A 19,608-nucleotide genomic window follows, 5' to 3' on the forward strand; every position below is an offset into this window, starting at 1 on the left:
TGAACACCAAGATAAATATGCAAATTGGACATACTGTTTAAGAACATAAAGCAAATAAGGCACTGACTGTGGACAGGCATTCAATTCAGAGAGCATTACTGAATTCAGAAAACTGCTCACAAATACAACATCAAAGCATATTTCATTAAAAATCTGTGTAAAGCAATTGTTTTCATTACATCTGTGGCCTTTTCAAATTCAAATTAGCGGAGACTTTAATAGAATCTTTCATATAATACTGAATGCATGTTTGTAAATGATAAAGGTTAGCCGGATGTTTTTTTTTATAACTGTAGAGAAGTTGAAAGAATTTCTGTCCTATATTACAACTTAGGCAAGACGCCATAGCTAAGCTGCCATGCTTTCAACTCACTCTCTCGTTCTCTCTAGAGGGCAAAACACAATACTGTATTTAATTATTAAAAATATTTTTGGGAAAACAATACTCAGAGTAGAATATTACAGTCCAGGTTTATTTTGTCCATAGGTTGCTGTTATTTATGTTCATTTCCTAATGTGGTCCCAATGTTAAAAAGGTATTAAAAATGCTCTTTAGGTTTTCACAAATAGAAAATAAGGTTTCAAAAATGTAAAACTGTTTGAAAAATAATTCACTTCAGGTTTAATCGACTTGAGTATTAATATTTTGTTTTAGAGGTGATAAAAAGAAGTCCAGACTCATTGAAAACAGTGAAATAGCTTTATGGTGCTGATTGAAAAAAGCTATAAAGCAGACGCTATCTTTAGCCTCCTTAATGGCAAAAGGTTGGCTAGTTGCGGTATTTTCACTGTGCTTACAGACTGTTTGAACCTAAACTGTAGTCGTTACTTTTGTCTAAGTACTTAAAATGCAGCCACACAAACAATAAAAAAAAAAACAGTGGTGGCTTCTTTAATGCTTACGAAGCTGATTGTCTTTATTAGTTGACTCTGTCAACACAATAGTGTACCAAACCAAGAACTACTTCCTTTTTGAATGTGCTGAGGGTCAAACATAGCTACATGGTGTCAAGGTTTAAGCACTTGCCTTCATATTTGGGGCTCTTAATAAAAGCTTAGACATTTATCCAAATGAAGATGCATGCTGGATAGTACTCCATAAGACAGATTTTACTTTGACCAGAAATATTCATGGTTTCCTCTCTTAAGGTATACCATGGTTTACAAAAAGAAAATCTATGGTTTCATAACTTTTTTTTTTCTTCTGACCACTCCTATGGGTTAAGTCTGTTTAATAAAGTACCAAAGAAAGTTCTAGAGATTTGTAGTTTGGATCAGTGTGTGAGATCTCTGCTGGCTGGTTCTGGCACTTCATTGTTCTCAGCTGCAACTCATCCAGCTAATGAGCTCATGGCTTTTTAAGACAGCTGCTGACACAGTCTGTTGCTGGAACATAGTCTCTGTTATGTGGACTTCTGTCAGCCTGCCTGATCGCTTGTTGTCCTGCCTTCCTGTTGATCTGCCCATCTGTCTGCCTGCCTGTCGCCATATGGAACTCTTCTTCAGGAAATCTGCACTGTAAATATTTCCACCGCCAGAACACTCTCTCTCTGCTCGGATCCTTGGGGCTTCCTCATCCTCTGGCTTCTAACAACTCTAATCAAGGTCTACCTAAGTTGGAACAATAAAACCTCATTTCAATCTAATTCTGTACATCGAATCTGTGTCATCTTCTGATTTGGTTATATTTCGACAACCTGAGTAAATTAATGATAGTATGTTCCAGCCAGCAGACATGTCGAAAAACAAATCAGATGAAGATGAACAGACCTCCTGGAGGGAACGCCTCCAATCCACTGAGACCATGCTTCAACAGTTGCTACAACAACAAAGGACGACAGATGCCCATCTCACGGAACTTGGTGGTATGGTACATGCCTTAAGTGAAATATTAACCAAACTCTCACCCGCTCCTTCCAATCCTCCAGTTCGTTCTGAGAATCCTCAGCCACCCACAACCCACTCATCCGGAATCCGAGAACCTGATTTCCGTCCGTCTGAACTTTTTGATGGCAACCCTAATAATTTTGGTGGGTTTTCTCTCCAATGTGAGTTGGCTTTTAGTCGTTCCCCCTCTCTGTTTCCGACTGCTGCTTCCAAGATCACTTTTATTGTTACCTCCCTAAAAGGATCTGCTTTACGCTGGGCGCACGCTTTTCTCACAACTAACCCTATTGAGTCTCTGAGTTATGCTGTTTTTTTCAGTCACTTCAAGGAAGTCTTTGATCAACCACTCCAACAGGAGACAGCTGCTAAGAAGTTACTTACCCTCAAACAGGGAAAGAGGGCATTGGCGGAGTTCGCCATCGACTTCCGGGTGGCAGCACAGGAGGTGGGTTGGGATGAAGCGGCACTCAAGGGTATTTTTGTGAATTCCCTTACAGATCAGATAAAGGACCAGTTGGTTTTAAGAGATCAACCTGCGAGACTGGATGATTTAATCAAACTGTCAATCCGTATTGACAACCGCCTAAGAGAGAGACAAGCAGAGAGGAATCATAAGTCAGAGTGGCAGCACTTTATGGCACCTCGGACCGCTTACCTTGATACACCCACTTCCTCTTCGGAGGGATCTGTGGAACCTGAGCCTATGCAGGTTGGTCACACTCGTCTCTCTCCTGAAGAGCGACAACGTCGTTTTGGGGCTGGTCTTTGTTTGTATTGTGGACAAGGTGGACATTATGTTGCAAGATGCCCTAAGAAGGGAAAAAGAGGGGGCTCGTCAATAGGTCAGGGGACTTTGATGAGCATGTCCCCTTTTTCCCCTATATCTCGTCTGTGTTTTCCAGTCACTATTATTATTGGCCAAGAAAAGTGTCCAGTGGATGCTTTTATTGATTCTGGTGCAGAACAGAATCTTATTTCCTTGGATCTAGTTGACAAACTTAAGATACCTTCTCAGTCTCTCAACCACCCCCTTTCTGTTTCGGGCATTACTGGTCAAACCATATCTCAGGTGAAGTTTAAAGTGCCCCACCTTCACATCATTACCTCAGGTAACCACCATGAATGGGGTGAGTTCTTTGTTGTCTCCTCTATCTCCCCACAATTGGTTCTAGGATTTCCGTGGTTGCAGAGACATAATCCCGCAATTAATTGGGTGGAGGGCAGAGTAGAGAAGTGGAGTGATTACTGTCTCCAGAATTGTCTAAAGACTGCTGTCTCTCACTCTAGCAAACAAATTGAACCACCTGAGCCTGTTGATCTGTCTAAGATTCCTCCTGAATACCACAATCTTGCATCTGTTTTTAGTAAACAGGGGGCTCTTTCTTTACCCATGCATCGCCCCTATGACTGTGCTATTGATCTCCTTCCAGGTGCTCCGTTACCATCCAGCAGACTATACAATCTCTCTGGACCGGAGAGAAGAGTCATGAAGGAGTACATTGAGGATTCCTTAGCATCCGGGATCATTCGGCCATCTACCTCCCCCGTTGGCGCCGGCTTCTTCTTTGTGGGGAAGAAAGATGGCACGTTAAGACCCTGCATTGATTATAGGGGGTTGAATCAAATCACAATCAAAAATAAGTACCCCTTACCACTCATTGATTCTATACATGACCAATTACACACTGCCAAGATTTTTACCAAGCTCGACCTGCGCAATGCGTATCATCTGGTTCGGATCCGTGAGGGTGACGAGTGGAAGACAGCTTTCAAGACTCCCCTGGGACATTTTGAATATTTGGTGATGCCTTTTGGATTGACTAACGCACCCGCTGTTTTTCAGGCTCTTATAAATGATATTCTCCGTGATTTCCTCAACCTCTTTGTGTTTGTTTATCTGGATGATATTTTGATTTTCTCTCAGAACATTGATCAGCATCACCAGCATGTCAGGACCATACTCCAGAGGCTTTATGAAAACCAACTCTTTGTAAAAGCCGAAAAATGTGAATTCGGTGTTTCTTCTGTGACCTTCTTGGGTTTTATTTTTGAAGCAGGCAGGTACAGAACGGATCCTGAGAAGACCAAGGCAGTGGCAGAGTGGCCTACTCCAACGGATCGCAGGCAACTCCAAAGGTTCTTAGGTTTTGCAAATTTTTATAGAAGGTTCATAAAGAACTACAGTCAGGTCACTGTGCCTCTCACTCAACTTACCTCCTCTCTGAAGACATTCCATTGGTCCCCTGAGGCAGAGAAAGCTTTTTGCAAATTGAAAACTTTATTTTCTTCTGCACCCATTCTGACTCATCCTGATCCTAGTGCGCAATTCGTTGTGGAGGTTGATGCTTCTGACATTGGAGTAGGGGCCATCTTGTCTCAACGTTCTCCTATAGACAACAAGGTGCATCCTTGTGCTTATTTTTCTCGTCGTTTGTCGTCAGCAGAGCAGAATTACGATGTGGGAAATCGAGAGCTTCTGGCTATCAAGTTGGCGCTTGAGGAGTGGCGGCATTGGTTAGAGGGGGCGGAAGTCCCTTTTCTCATTTGGACTGACCATAAAAACCTCTCTTACATCCAAAATGCCAAGAGACTTAACTCCAGACAAGCCCGTTGGTCCCTGTTTTTTGCTCGTTTTAATTTTTCTATCTCTTACAGACCCGGCTCCAAGAACATCAAGCCCGACGCTCTCTCTCGCCAATTTTCTCATTCTGAGCAATCCAAGACTGAAGCTTCCATCTTACCGGAATCCTGCATTGTGGGCGCCCTCACCTGGGCCATTGAAAAGGACATCAGGGAGGCACAACAATCTGAACCAGACCCAGGTACTGGTCCTGTAGGCAAACTGTTCGTTCCGAACTCTGTCATCAATAAAGTTCTGGATTGGGTTCATAATAATAAACTTACCTGTCATCCGGGGATTAATCGTATGATCACTTTTACCAAGAGGTATTTCTGGTGGCCCACTATGAATCCCGACATTAGAGAGTTTGTCGCAGCTTGTTCCACATGTGCCCGTAACAAGAACTCAAATCAACCTCCTGCCGGTCTTCTTCAACCTCTGTCTACCCCTAGTCGCCCATGGTCCCACATCTCTATTGACTTCGTCACTGGTCTCCCGCCATCTGACGGAAACACAGTCATCTTTACCGTTGTTGATAGATTCTCTAAGACTGTTCATTTTATTCCCTTAACTAAGCTTCCGTCTGCATTGGAGACTGCTCAACTTCTGGTTCTTCATGTCTTCCGTATTCATGGCATGCCCTTGGATATTGTCTCTGACCGAGGCCCGCAGTTCATTTCACAAGTCTGGAAGGAGTTCTGTAGGGCTATTGGTGCTACCGTAAGCCTTTCATCTGGTTACCACCCTCAGTCTAATGGGCAGACTGAGAGATGCAATCAGGAACTGGAAGTAGCATTGAGATGTGTGATTAATGACAACCCTTCTTCCTGGTGTAGACATCTCACTTGGATAGAATATGCCCATAATATTCATACTTCCTCTGCTACTGGTTTATCTCCCTTTGAGATTTCTCTGGGCTATCTACCTCCATTATTCCCCAGTATTGAATCTGACACTGTTGTTCCCTCTGTTCAGCATTATATCTCCAGGTGTCGTAAGATCTGGCGTCAGACCAGGAGGACACTTCTACGCACTTTGGAACAGAATAAAAGGTTTGCTGACCGTCACCGTTCCACCGCACCGGTCTACTGCATTGATCAGAAGGTCTGGCTCTCCACCAAGAATATTAAATTAAAGGATACTACTCGAAAGTTGGCCCCCCGTTTCATCGGTCCTTTTGTCATAGAAAGGATCATCAACCCTTCTGCGGTGAGACTCAAGTTGCCAGCTTCTATGCACATTCATCCTACCTTTCATGTTTCACAGATCAAGCCAGTCTCGGAAAGTCCCCTGAATCCACCCACCAAGCTCCCTCCCCCTGTTCGTCTCATTGATGACCATCCAGCTTACACGGTCAATCGTATCCTGGATGTTCGACGTAGGGGGCGTGGTTTTCAGTACCTTGTGGATTGGGCTGGATATGGACCTGAAGAAAGAACCTGGGTACCTCGTTCTCTTATCCTGGACCCTGATCTCATTACATCTTTTTACAGACGTCATCCAGAGAAACGTTCGGGATTGCCTGGAGGCAATCGTTGAGGGGAGGGTACTGTGAGATCTCTGCTGGCTGGTTCTGGCACTTCATTGTTCTCAGCTGCAACTCATCCAGCTAATGAGCTCATGGCTTTTTAAGACAGCTGCTGACACAGTCTGTTGCTGGAACATAGTCTCTGTTATGTGGACTTCTGTCAGCCTGCCTGATCGCTTGTTGTCCTGCCTTCCTGTTGATCTGCCCATCTGTCTGCCTGCCTGTCGCCATATGGAACTCTTCTTCAGGAAATCTGCACTGTAAATATTTCCACCGCCAGAACACTCTCTCTCTGCTCGGATCCTTGGGGCTTCCTCATCCTCTGGCTTCTAACAACTCTAATCAAGGTCTACCTAAGTTGGAACAATAAAACCTCATTTCAATCTAATTCTGTACATCGAATCTGTGTCATCTTCTGATTTGGTTATATTTCGACAACCTGAGTAAATTAATGATACAGTGTCACCACTCTCTTCCCCTCTCTAGGGGTGAGAGAACACAACAAGCCTTGGGAGTATCCTGTGAGGGTAGACCAAAAGGAACCATGAATTGTGATTATTAAGAAAGCTGCATACAGTCACACCTTTTCTCTGGCCCAGAGTTGCATTCACTTTTTTGCCCAGGTCTGGAAATAACAATGGGAGGTTTCAGAGACCTTCTCCAACAGATAAGATGAAAATTTGGTGTTACGCTCGTTGAACCTCTTCAACTATTTGAGCCTGATAGATAATGGCATCCAGGCCAATTTGTGTGCCATCAGACAACAAAAATATTGATAGAAAAATATGTTCATTAGCTATAATGCAAGATATGAGTCACTGGGTGCAATTGGCAATTATATTTACTAACATAGAGACCTCCAATGGCAGAGATATTTATGTTTTATTTCTAGTGTTACAGTTCATAATGCCAAAATTATCCAACATGAGGCAAAATAATTTCTCTACCTTTTGTGACATGTCCGTTAGTTTAAAAGTTCCACTTTATCCAAAAATGCGTTTGTGTTATTTTTTTCCCAGATGTCAGGTATTCAAATTTAAACCATTTCAGACCAGTTATTGCCCAAACTGAGAGAATCCAATATGGATCTTCAGAAATGACTAAAGTTAACTGTAAAAAGGAGGTTCCAATTTTGCTTTGGATTACCAATTAAAATGTCATTCAGGAATGACATATGTGGTGGATGCTATTAAAGGAGCTGTCATCTCCAGCGTAGTTCATGGCACAAAAGACAATGACAACCCTGTAAAAGACTGTCAATAAAAACGACTGCATGAGTGGGAGGGTGAAGAAAAAACATTTTTATAAACACACTGAACAATAACTTACCGTGTAATTTTTTCACATTCTCCAGGGTGATTTACAAGCTACTGATGTAAAGGCTCCACACTTGTTTTTACAAATAAATTCTGAGATATGACTGGGCAAGATCTAATAGAACAAGATGACATTTTATTTGTATTTCTGGCTCATTAGCATTCAAATTTAAAATATTGCTATTAGCAAAGATACAGCAATCTGGCATAACATACTGGCCAGCTAATAATGTGTTGTTCTTCTACAGTCAAGGCCCACTGAGGCATGGACTCCACTTGACACCTGAGGGTGTGCTGTGGTACCTGGGACCAAGATGTTGGCAGCAGATCCTTTAAATCCAGTGATTTGGGAGGTGGGTTGTTTATGCACCACATCCTACAAATGCTCAACTGCACTGAGATCTGGGGGCACAATATCCGTCTGAAAGAGGCTGCAGCAATCAGGGAATACCGCCTCGATGAAATAAGTGTGCATGGTCGGTAACAATGGTTAAGTAGGTAGTACAGGTCCAAGTTTCATCACCATGGATAGCAGGACCCAAGGCAGGGCGCCCTGACTGGTGTGAAGATATACTACCCCATAGACTGTCATCAACGTATTGTCACAATTTTCTATCGGAACCAGCATTAACTACTTCAGGTAGTTGAGCTAGGGTAACTTGTCTGTTGGATTGGACCACATGGGCCATCCTTTACTTCCCATGTGCATCGATGAGCATTTCCCCTTCTCAACACTCTTCTACTGCCATCTCTGACAGATACTGACCACTGCAGACCAGGAACAGCCAACAAGAGCTGTAGTTTTGGAGATGCTCTAACCCAGACCCAAAAAGGATTGGGATGACGCCTTTGCTTATACAATCCCCACATAAATAGGTCAAAGAACACAATATACAGATTAAACGTTATATACATATTACAAACCAAGAAAGAAAGCAACATTAACAGCTCAATAAATCCCTGTACCTTTTTGAAAATAATCTCCTTGTATTTATGTTTTAGATGTTGTTTTAATTGCAAATTAATGTAGAAAAACTCCCTCTGGTCCTTCAAATACAGTTAGGCTTTAGATTGAATATACCTCTTAAACTATCACACTCTTTCATTCACAGAAATACTGCAAGTATTTGTTCCTTACAATAAACATAACTAGAAAGTTTTCAAATTTGGCTTCAGAAAAAACTGTCAAGCTTTTGCCGGTTTGTTTTAATGTGATTGATATATATATTTTTTGTCATCTTTTGTCACACCTAGGAATTTAATTTCATGTACTCTTTCTGTCTTTTTTGCGGGCACTAGATGCCTTTATTTTTCATTTTTCCGACAGTAGATAGACAGGAAAGAGGGCAAAGAGAGGGGGAGACATTCGCCAAAGGTCCGGAACTCGGGACAGCCACATCGAGGACTATAGCCTCTGCACATGGTCGCACGCTTAACCCCTACAACACCAGCACCATGCCTGTCTTATTTTATTATATTCTATTTCTATCTGAATTGAAGTTTTTTTCTCAACATTTATCAAAATTTACTGTCATCAACAAACTCGACATTTAGCGTACATTGATACACATAATTAATTGTGGTACCAACACATTGCTCTGTGGTCCAACACACACAATGTGCAAAAATTCAGAATAAAATACAGGTTTTTACCAAACTTAAAGCCTTACACCATATCTTTCCAAATTATTTATCATTTCATGACTGATTCTGTTCAAATGCCTTTACAGGATCAAGAAATATCCCAGATATAAATTTCATCTGGTAATGCCAGAGATCTGGTAATGCCAATGTTGTAGATCCTCTTGTTCTAAATACTTATTGAGCATTAGAAAGCAGTGTGTATTTATCAATGAATTCATCCAGTCTCACAGTAAACAGTTTTTGTTTTTTTTAAGATATGTTTTTGGCACTAGTGGCCTTTATTTTGTATTTTTCTTATTTGACAGTAGGCAGACAGGAAAGAGGGGTAGAGAGAGGGGGAGACATTCGGCAAATGTCAACAGGTCCGGGACTTGAACCCGGGACAGCCGCTTTGAGGACTATAGCCTCTGCACATGGTCGTGCGCTTTCGCTCCTACACCATCAGCGCCGCGCCCACAGTAAGCAGTTTTTCCAAAGATTTCAGAGGATTGTGGCAGCAGGAAAAGGGCTGTAATTTGTGTAGTTTTGTATAACTGAACACATACCCTTAACTAATGTGTTGTTCCACATTGGTGGAATGACCAACCGAGCGCTCCCAGAACAAGTCCAAGATCTTCAGAGAGCATTTCCTGCCTCTATGCCTACACTCTATTTCTACATTTTCAGTCTGATCACCTATGACTGAACCTGAGTAGTTGTCTTGCTTCCAAGTAGCTTACTGCTAGCTTTGATACTGAGCACATTGTTATATCCTCACTGGTAGGTTGCTTTGGATAAAAGCTTTTGTCAAATGCATAAACATAAAGGAAGTATTTTTTTGTATTCAATAGTGCCCAAGTCCTTGGACGTTTCTACTGCTTCTAACACATGAGCCATGGGGCTGCTGCCTAACAAATCCCACCCACTAACAGGTGCCACGATGAAGGGATAATCAGTGTTATACATTTCACCTCTCAGCGGCCATAATGCTATGCCTCATTGGTATACGATGGGCTGTCTTTTTACCTAGTGCTGTGCTGCAAATATAAAAGCAAATAATTGGTGCTCTTTGGATGAAAATGCAGATCAAGGTCAAAGTAGTTTAATACATAAGCATTTCGCTGCCTTTCAAGATCTGAATATTCAAACTTTTTTCATCAGAGTTTTTAAAGCTAACGTTTGAACTAGACTTGTTCTTCTTTATTTTTTTTTGTTATTGAGCTAAAATAAAAGCCTTTACATGAGGCAGTTGATCACAATTCTGAGACATTAAGCCAATCCATGTGACCAGCTGACTCAAAGTGGGATCCATTTCTCCTCGATTAGAGAAAAAAGCTTAAACGGTGGAGCAAATCCTGAACACCAGTGAACATACAATTCCACTGAACGATCAATAGGTTTGTGTCAGACAAAAAGAAAGTTGCTCTGCGCCGTAATGAGAAGAGTGAACAATGCAGGGACTGTCAATCTAGAGGCCGATGTGGTGAACAAAGACTGCAGTGAGTCATGTTATTACGTACAGATCACTCACTTAGAGAAAACCATCAGAGACACGTAGGTAAGAGCTGATGCAGAGACATAAACTCTGATAATGATTCACTGGGTCAGTACAATTAACTACATCTTTGAATGCAGAGAAAACAGGAGCTTTAACTAGACTCCATGCATCTGTATGAAGAGCACAACCCTTGCTCCCCAAAAACTGCACCCTCTGAGCACGCTGTTGACAGTGGCAATGATTGCAGTTAAAATGATGATGATGTTGACAGTGATGGCGATGAGTATTAGCAGGCTAGTTGAGGGGAGTGCTCCCATGGCTGTGTTTAAATCGACAGCGCCATGTCAGAGTAGAGCACCGCTTCTTTGACTTTATGTCACGTTAAGAGCATATCCTCTTCTTCTCTCTTGTCCTCTTGTTTCTGTTCCCAGCTGCACTGAAAGCCTCTTTTCATGGTGCTTTAGAAAAAACATTCACAGGTGACAATCTCTCCAACTCTCTCCATCATAGCTGCAGTCCATCACTCTGTCCTTTTCACATATCTGAGCATTTTTGTCTTTCCTCTGTGTATCTGAGCACTCTCCTTCACCTGCATCCCTCACCTATGAATATGTCTCATCCCCTCCCTCCAATATTGTGCTCCCCCGTGGGGTAATTGCTCGGAGCCAGGCTTCCATTTTTATGACTATAATCGAGGCCAGAATTTGTATGCCTCTAGATTTCTCCTTGCCTGTGTCACAGCAGCAGTACGCAGAGGAAGGGAGATAAAACCCTCAGGACTGGAGGAAATCACTAGTCGATTGTAATTAGAGTTCTTATTTCACCTATGGAAGTAGAACAGGCATCATCGCCTGTAGAAAGAACTCACACTGTCTTCAGCTCTTAAGGCATGGAAAGGCAAAGTAGCAACATAACTGCATTGAGGCTTTACCTTGACCCAAACTAATACCTCCTTTACCTGGGTCATTCAGACAAAGGTGAACTTGGCTTTATTAAAACAAGATAAAGGCTTGCATTGTTATTTTAAATGTGTGATATTTTAGCCAGTGCAACAAGCGTTTTAAAGTGTTTGCCAGGGAAAGGCAGGAGCTACACAGATTGTTCATGTGCAACTAACTCAAACATAGAGGGAAATTTCCAGTGTGGTGTGTTTTATTGTGAGGCGATGTGCAGAAACACCAGAGTGAGATCTTGGTGAGAGGCCTTTTTGCCAGCTGGGCCGGGCATTTACAGCCACAGCTAGCAACAGTGGTACTCTTTTGGCAGAGTACAACAACCTGAACCCGTGTGTTTCTAAAGTCCAAACCGGACTTATACAGACAAAAAAATCAATAAATACAGTGTACACAGTAAAATATGGGTAGTGTGAGCTCAGAGAACAGCAATCACAATAGATAACAGGTGATGTGATGTAAACCAAAAAGTATATGTGCTGCAAACAGCTTTTTGCATGTAGCAGCATTACAGACCCCCACAAAAGTATTCACACCCCTTTAACTCTTTCACATTTTGTCATGTTATAAGCACAAACCTTAATATATCACTAGAAGTATATATAATTTACATAATTTGGTCTCATCTGGGCAGAACACCTTCTTCCACCTGTTTGCTGGGTCCCCTTCATGGACTGTGGGAAACTGCAAACATGACTCCTCATGCCTGTCACTGGCTTTCCTCTTGTCACTCTTCCATACAGGCCAGATATGTCGAGAACACTATTAAAAGTTGCCTGTTCACAGATCCTCCCATCTGAGCTTTGGATCTCTGCAACTCCTCCAGAGTTACCATGAGGCTCTTTGCTGCATTTCTTAGTGCTTCTCGTCTTGCCAGGCGCCATAGTTTCGGATATCAGCCATGTCTTGCAAGCTTTTAAATTGAGCCATAATCTTGAGATGTTCACATGTTGGACTCATCAGAGCTCTGCGAGATCTTTAAAGCTTGGATATTGTTTAAGGACCTAGCACTGCTTTAAAATCCACCACAGCTGTAGCCATGAATGTCTGGATTGTTCTTTGGTCTTCATGATGCTGTTGACTGATCTTTTAAAAATGCACAAGCTTCTTCACCAGCTACCACCTCCTTTCAGAGTTTCCCAGCTTAATGAGCCTCTTTTTTAGACAGTCTAACCTGGCTATAAAAGAAACTCAGGGGAACTACTATAGACATTGTGTGCACCCAAGTAGTGCTTTTTGTGTCCAGTAACCCCCCCCCCCCCCCCCCCCCCCCAAAAAAAAAACAGAAGGGCCTTTGATTCCTGAAGCTAATTTTCTTGAGCAAAAGGCATTTGAAAGCAGTTAATAGGTCAAAATCATCACTACAATGCTCTTAAATGACGTGACCTCTTAGCCACTGATGCCTGCATGGTTGATTTAAAATGGCTCGCTCAACAAAGAGCCAAAGGGATTAAACAGATAAAAAAAAAACACTGTGCAGAGCAATGGTGAAACGCTTTATTTCCTAGACTTATGTGGGTGTTAATAGGTACAAGATGGAATGGACCGTGACACTAATTAATAAATGGTAAATAGAACTAGTAACTGCATGATTACATGAACTAGGGCCAAAACATGTAAGAACAGCCACAATCATTGCTGTGTACATTGTAATAAAAACAAAATGCAATGAATGGCAAAAATCCAATATATGAGGTTCTGAGCACTTGGAGTAAGTTTGGAGAGTTGCTGAAACGAACATAGCAGAAAATCAATCATTAAACCCAGAATCTTAAAGCTCCCGTTTTACTACACCTCATTCAAAACAAGTATGATTTTCTGACAGTATTTGCAGCATGAGATGATAAACAAGTCCAGTGTATACAGTTCGTCATTCCATCAGTTTCATACCAGTTGAAGCCGTATCGTCATCTGAAAGTGCCCATGAATAAAAACGGACAACTCTATTCACTTCTGGTGGTATATTGATTTAAAATAGACCGAAGAAAACTGCTCAGATGATTGGAAAACCTTTGTTTGTTTTTGGAGATTTCGACACCATGCCCTGCAGGCTGATAAGAAAAGGGACTATCCAGCTGGCTGTGAGCTCTCTGTTCAAAAGCCTGCATCTCTGATTATCCAGGCTTACACATTTTGAAAGGTAGCATCAACAGTGACGGCATATATTACAGTAGGGTGACTTTACAGTAAATGAGCGTGCTGTGGTCTGAGGTTTTCACAACCTTAAAATAACTGCTACATCAAAAACGACCCAGGGACACTGAAGCGGTAGAATCCTGCTGCCGAAAAGGAAAAACATTTCAACCCCCAAGGTCCAGCAACTTATCTACTCAGTTTCCAGAATAAGCTGTTTTTTGAGAAATCTCATAACCATCAAATTCCAGACAAGGTCAGATGTTCTATTAAATAGCTAAGCGTTTTACTATGTAGGCTTCAGTTTGCGATACTTTTTAGGACTGCACAATACATTGCAAATGTATTGTTATCCCAATATCGCTGTACACAATATGCAATGTGTTAGCCAGTTGATTAAGTACCGTGCAGTCAGACTCTCTAACTATAGCATTTTTGATGGCATTTATTGTTTGATGCAGAATTGAAAGTTTTATAAGGTAAAAAGGTGGAAAGGTGGTAGTGTCATTAAGAAACTGCTGCTAAGTTGTTTCGAATGTGGTTGGGATGGAAATAATAACATTTTTTTTTTTCAGTGGCTGGATCAACTACTCACTTGATCCAGTTACTGGGGTCTATGTTTGCTATGAACCCAAAGCAGAAAGACATTAACATTATTCAGTTATTTGTTTATTTATCACAAGTCATATAGTTGGCACTACATTTAACATTATTACATATTGCATGTTTTCCTAATATCGTGCATCCCTAATATAATGCTGAATATAACAATGAGGACATGGCTAATGCTTATCCCACAATTTAGTTACTCTTTTCTTTCTTGTCCTTGATCACAATAACCCCACTACTCTTTGTGAATTTAGCATCACGGCCACATAGCAAAACAATACCTAGGCCAAATATATTACTGGCACACTGAATTTGCATGCATGTCTATTCAAATATAATATTCAACCAAATATTGCATCCAAGCAGTTTTTTGTGTAAAGGAAATATTACAAAATTGAGTAAATAACTGTGTTAAGATGATCTTTTTTTTCCCAACACATAAATTAAGTATTGAGATGCGTTTATTTTCTATGTTAAAACAGATTGACTAACCTTGCATTGAGTAGCTTCACCAACCTGCGATGTTTGTAAATAGTTTTATAAAGTTTAGGTAATATTTTCAGCATCTGCGACCAGTAAATGCTTTAACCATTAACAGCTGCAAACATTTATGAAAAATAATAAAATATTTCCAGCAGCAGAAAGCGATAACCAAAATAAACATTTAAAAAGGTAAATAATCCTGTTTTTTTCTGTTTCAAGCAAGGTCACTGAACAGCTTCACACTGTAACACAGATACAGCAATTTAAATTGAAACAATTTATTGTGGCAAAAGATAATCAGCTCTATTACCACCATCATGGGTCAGATTTCTCCATGCCTAACAAGTCCCATATAGGCAGAAGTTTGTTTGTTTACTGAAGTCACTGAAATGGATTTTCTCTATCTTAACATAATAGTTTATTATGTAAATCAGTCAAATATTTACCAGTGAATGCCTGATCAAACAGCTAATAAAACTGTTGTTGAACACATCAAATGTTCAAAAAGACCCAGAACCACCTTAATGAGATGCGTGATGTGAGAAAAATATCCAACTATGATACTATTGTTTAAAATTGTGATATCTATTATGATTAACCCCCATTTCCCAGACACTTTCTTAAGCATTACACAAAGTCCCCAGCTCTCTCCACGAGCTTTAGCATCTCAGTCACTGTAGGTGTACATCAGGTGAGGGGAGTCCAGGCAACTAGACTATATTATCCATATGCACACCATGACACTTAAAGTATGATACTCTACCAAATGTGCATTAAAGCAGTGCTTTGTGATTGAAGATACAGCAATGATGATTGCAATCTGATATATTTTGCTGCTTTAATCAGCACAGACTCTAGTCATAATAAACATTTATTAAAGCCATTACTCTGAAAATATTAACCCACATCATTTGATTGAGAAAAGATGATTGCCCATAGTTTATTATGTTACAAGAATGTAGTCCTAATAAATAGATAGTAGGTACAAAATATTTCTTCTTATATTTCTTCCTGTCACATACAGCGTGCAGCATCTCTCATCTATAATATAATAAAACAAACACGTTATCACAGAATACTTCTGAGGAAACATTATAAGCTGGATTTAAACACAAATGGGTCTTCTAAATATACAACAGTCTCAAGCATATCGCCAAAAAGGTCAATGTTTTGGACGGGCCGGCACAAAAATCTTATCTTAATCTCAGAAAAAGGTGTGTGCGAGAAAGGCGGCCTACAAACCTGACTCTTTTACATCAATCTTGTCAGAATGAATGGGCCAATATTCCAGAAAGCTACTGTCAGAAGCTTGTCTAAAAACATCTACGAGGTTTGACCCCCAGTCATTCACTTTAAAGACCAATCCAACCTCATTTCCTTTGTAAACTGCCCAATTTGAAGGAATTTTAATAGTTCTTGAAGAAAATATTTATCCCTCTCATTATTTTAGCATTTAGCTAACCGAAATCATTTTAGTAATCCTAACAGGAGAACTTCAGTCTGACTTACTGTCAGGGAGAAATGTAGATTAGTTACAGTGTATGGAAACAATTAGTCTCAACTGTGTATGAGTCTCACTTTATGAACCGAATTGCTGAAGTAAATCAACTTCCAGTGATTTATTTAGATGCACGTGTATATTATGCAATTCTGAGACATGATGCGCAAAGCAACAGCAGTTCAAGATATTTTCAAGGACAACAAAACTTAAAAGCTTAGACAAGAAACACACGAGTCATAAAGGCTGAATACGCATAAAAGAGTCTTTCTGAATTAGTGTCACATACAGACACAACTTTAACTACACAGCTTTAATTACACTTACAATAAAGGAGATAGAAATTACCAGCTCCTTGATTATCCATAAAAGAACCCTTACGACTGAATTAAATTTTATTAGGACACTGAACGCTACTGAAGACTTACTTCTGAAATACAATGCAGTCCATTAATGCTTGTGATGGAGAAATATCATATGAGATATAGTGAAAGGAACAAAAAAAAAAAAAAAACATTTAAAATAGGCGTGCAAGAAATGATTGCAAATATGTCATCCATAAGGAGGAAAGGAAAGAGGGAAGACATGTCCAAGCAAAGGAACGCTCTAGGAGAATGAAAGAATAATATGTGGGTGAATCTGTCCTTGTTTGGGCATTTTGGCAAGCCCTGCGCAGCTGTTACTACAACAGTGACTGAAGCAGGAGTTTGAAACAAAAAGAAAGGAAAATTAAACAAAAGAAGGGCTTGGTTAGAAAACCACAGGGAAGGAATTTTTCCCATGAACAGGCAAAGAAGAAGAAAAATGATTATACCAAACACCCAGTCATTTTTAGCCTGAGCCCAAAAAACGCACATGGCCTTTGGCTGAGCACTCCTGCATGTTTACCTCAGGCAATCCCTGGAAGGTCTCCTTCTCCACAATCACAGGAAAACCATTAAGCCAGAGAGGAAAAAACATTCTCACTTTTGCCAAGCGTGACCTCCCACAAGTTTTTCGTTTCTACTCACCCTTTTATTTTCCTGTCTAACTCTGCTCTGTCCAAACACAGACGAACGATCATTTAACTGTCTCAACTGTTTCTACAGGAGTCCCCTTTAACGTATAGCTTCAACCAGTGAGTCAGTCAGTCAGCTCAAGCAGACTACTTGCTCTTCCTGCTTGTCTGCATGGATATCTGCTCGAACCGGACGAGCAACTGAGGAATACTCTAAGGAAGGACGTGACATCAACAGGTGCTCCCTCCTTCCTCTTCCTTGGTTGTGTAAACAAAACCAACTATCCAGCAGTAAATCTCAATGGCTCTTAAGGCTGCACATAGATGTTTGATAGAGTACAACTTTAGTATAAGCAACTTTCAAAAGAACGGTTAAAATAATCATGAAACAAGGGAGTTAAAATGTTAAACAATGAACAAAAGTTATTTTTGGACAATATCCAGGGAGGAAATTTCAGGAAGACCGACGTGATTCCAGAAAGGAAAGGAAAGTGTGTGTGTCATGTGTGCATGTGTGCGCAAGACCAAAATGAGTGTGCTTGAATCACAAAGAGTGAGGCAGAAATGGAGTGAATCAGAGGGAATGCCCCTCCTCAAGCTCTGAAATGCTGCTACAGCTGAGCTTCCTGGTCATCCACTGATACAAGCCAGACCCTGGCTGCAGGCCGTAAACATACAATATCTCGAGTCAAGCTGTGTCCACTGCAGATTTGTAATAATGCAATTATCTGCCACGCAGAAAAAAACGAGAACACCATCAAGCCCCAGAACACCATCCCAACTGTGAAGTATGGGGGTGGCAGGGTCATGTGGAGGGGAGACTTCAGCACGTCTAAAAAAATGCATTATGAGGAAAGAATAGTATGTCGTAATTTTTAAGCAGCACCTCAATACGTTAGGCAGGATGTTAAAACTTGGGCACAAATGGGTACTGCAAACAGACCCTAACCGTACCAAAAAATTAGTTACAAAGATTAAGGACAATCAAGTCAATGTCTGGAGTGACCCCAAAAAATCCCTGACCTCAGTCACATAGACAATTGGTGGGCCAAGCTGAAAAAGAGTGTGAGCAAGTTTTCCTACAACCTTTATTTAGTTACAATAAATCACAATAAAAATGTTACGCATAAATTAGCAGGAGAAAATGTGAGTCACTAGACAGCTTAACAGCCAATAAACGCCACTGTACACAAAATGTTTCATAAAGTCTCAGATAGTTCCTTATAATAAGAGATAAAACATGAGTCAAACAGGCTGTAAGCATAGTTTAAAGAGGAAAAAAAATCCCACCTGTTCCTTGACGGAGGCCAGGATGTTATTGGCCGTGTTGTCAGTCTCCATTTTGCGGCCAGTTGAACTGTCGCGGATGGTCAGCAGAAGCCCCTCCTCCGTCGCTGGGCTCTGCTCAGGAGCTGGCATTCCTCCTGTACAGACACACACAAACACAAACACACAACGCCGTGGTCACCACAGGCACTCAGCTGAGAATCCTCTACACAGAGCAAAATGTGTGCAAGCCTGTACAAACACACTTCCCTCATAAATTTGACTTAAATCAACCCGTCCCTGTTGCACACTGGCAAGTGATGCTGAGAGCTGACCATTAGTGGTCACCAACCATACCAACGCATACACAAACATACACCCACACATGCCATATGGCCTGAATAGAAAGGGACTGACAGTGTGTTATGCCTGTGACACTGCAAATTAATGCCATATGGCCATCAGACAGCATACAACTAAAACATTAATTGTTCGAGAAATAGAATTGCATAATAAATGCCACATAAATCATAGAAAATGAGCTTTCCTGAGGCTGTTCAAGCATATGGATGCTAGGGGTAATGATGTGTTTGCACACTGATGCAATGGAGAGGTTGCAGAAAAATGAGTGAGAGTAAAAAAGGTTAAAATAAGGTGATCGCATGTTTCTTTCTCGGCACCCCGTCCTCCAGTTGAGGGTTGCAGAATAAATAGAAACGGTCTCATTAGACCACTATCAACTGCTGACAGAGAGAGTGAAGGAATTCCTGCTCAATGTAGATCCAGATTTACTAGACGATGCGTGACAGAATGGTAAAATTCAAATAAGGGGGATCTAACAATACAGAAGTCACTTGAACATGTCCAGTTGCTGTTATTGACAAGCAATGTATGAGCAAGCAGCATACAAAAGGTCTCCAGACACTCAGAAGAAATGTGATTCCTGTCACCTAAAACAGCACGGGTTATTCGAGGTGCCTGAGCTGTCCGGGGTCAGGTGCCAGCCCGGCTCTAGAATGGCAGATTAATGTTGCGCTACTGCTGACTGGTTTAGTGTGTTCAGAATATTCCAGGAATCTCCCTGTCTTTACCCAAATTCCTCTGTTGTTCAATCCCTCCCACTTCCACTGCAGCCTTTGAGTCAAAGACACAGCAACTCATTTCCAGGAAACTAAGCAGAAGGAAACAAAAGACCGG

General features: G+C 41.0%; 1 protein-coding gene across 1 annotated transcript in view; it reads right to left on the reverse strand.

Annotated features, from left to right (window-relative positions):
• The window catches only part of LOC124870802 (plakophilin-4-like), a 109,246-nt gene that overhangs the window by 80,405 nt on the left and 9,233 nt on the right, over nt 1–19,608 (reverse strand). Inside the window, exon 2 of the mRNA XM_047369607.1 lies at nt 18,436–18,569. Coding sequence (XP_047225563.1) covers nt 18,436–18,569 — 134 coding nt within the window. The remainder of the gene's footprint in view (nt 1–18,435; nt 18,570–19,608) is intronic.

The sequence above is a fragment of the Girardinichthys multiradiatus genome, chromosome 7, assembly GCF_021462225.1.
Source record: "Girardinichthys multiradiatus isolate DD_20200921_A chromosome 7, DD_fGirMul_XY1, whole genome shotgun sequence".
In the NCBI taxonomy this organism is placed as follows: domain Eukaryota; kingdom Metazoa; phylum Chordata; class Actinopteri; order Cyprinodontiformes; family Goodeidae; genus Girardinichthys; species Girardinichthys multiradiatus.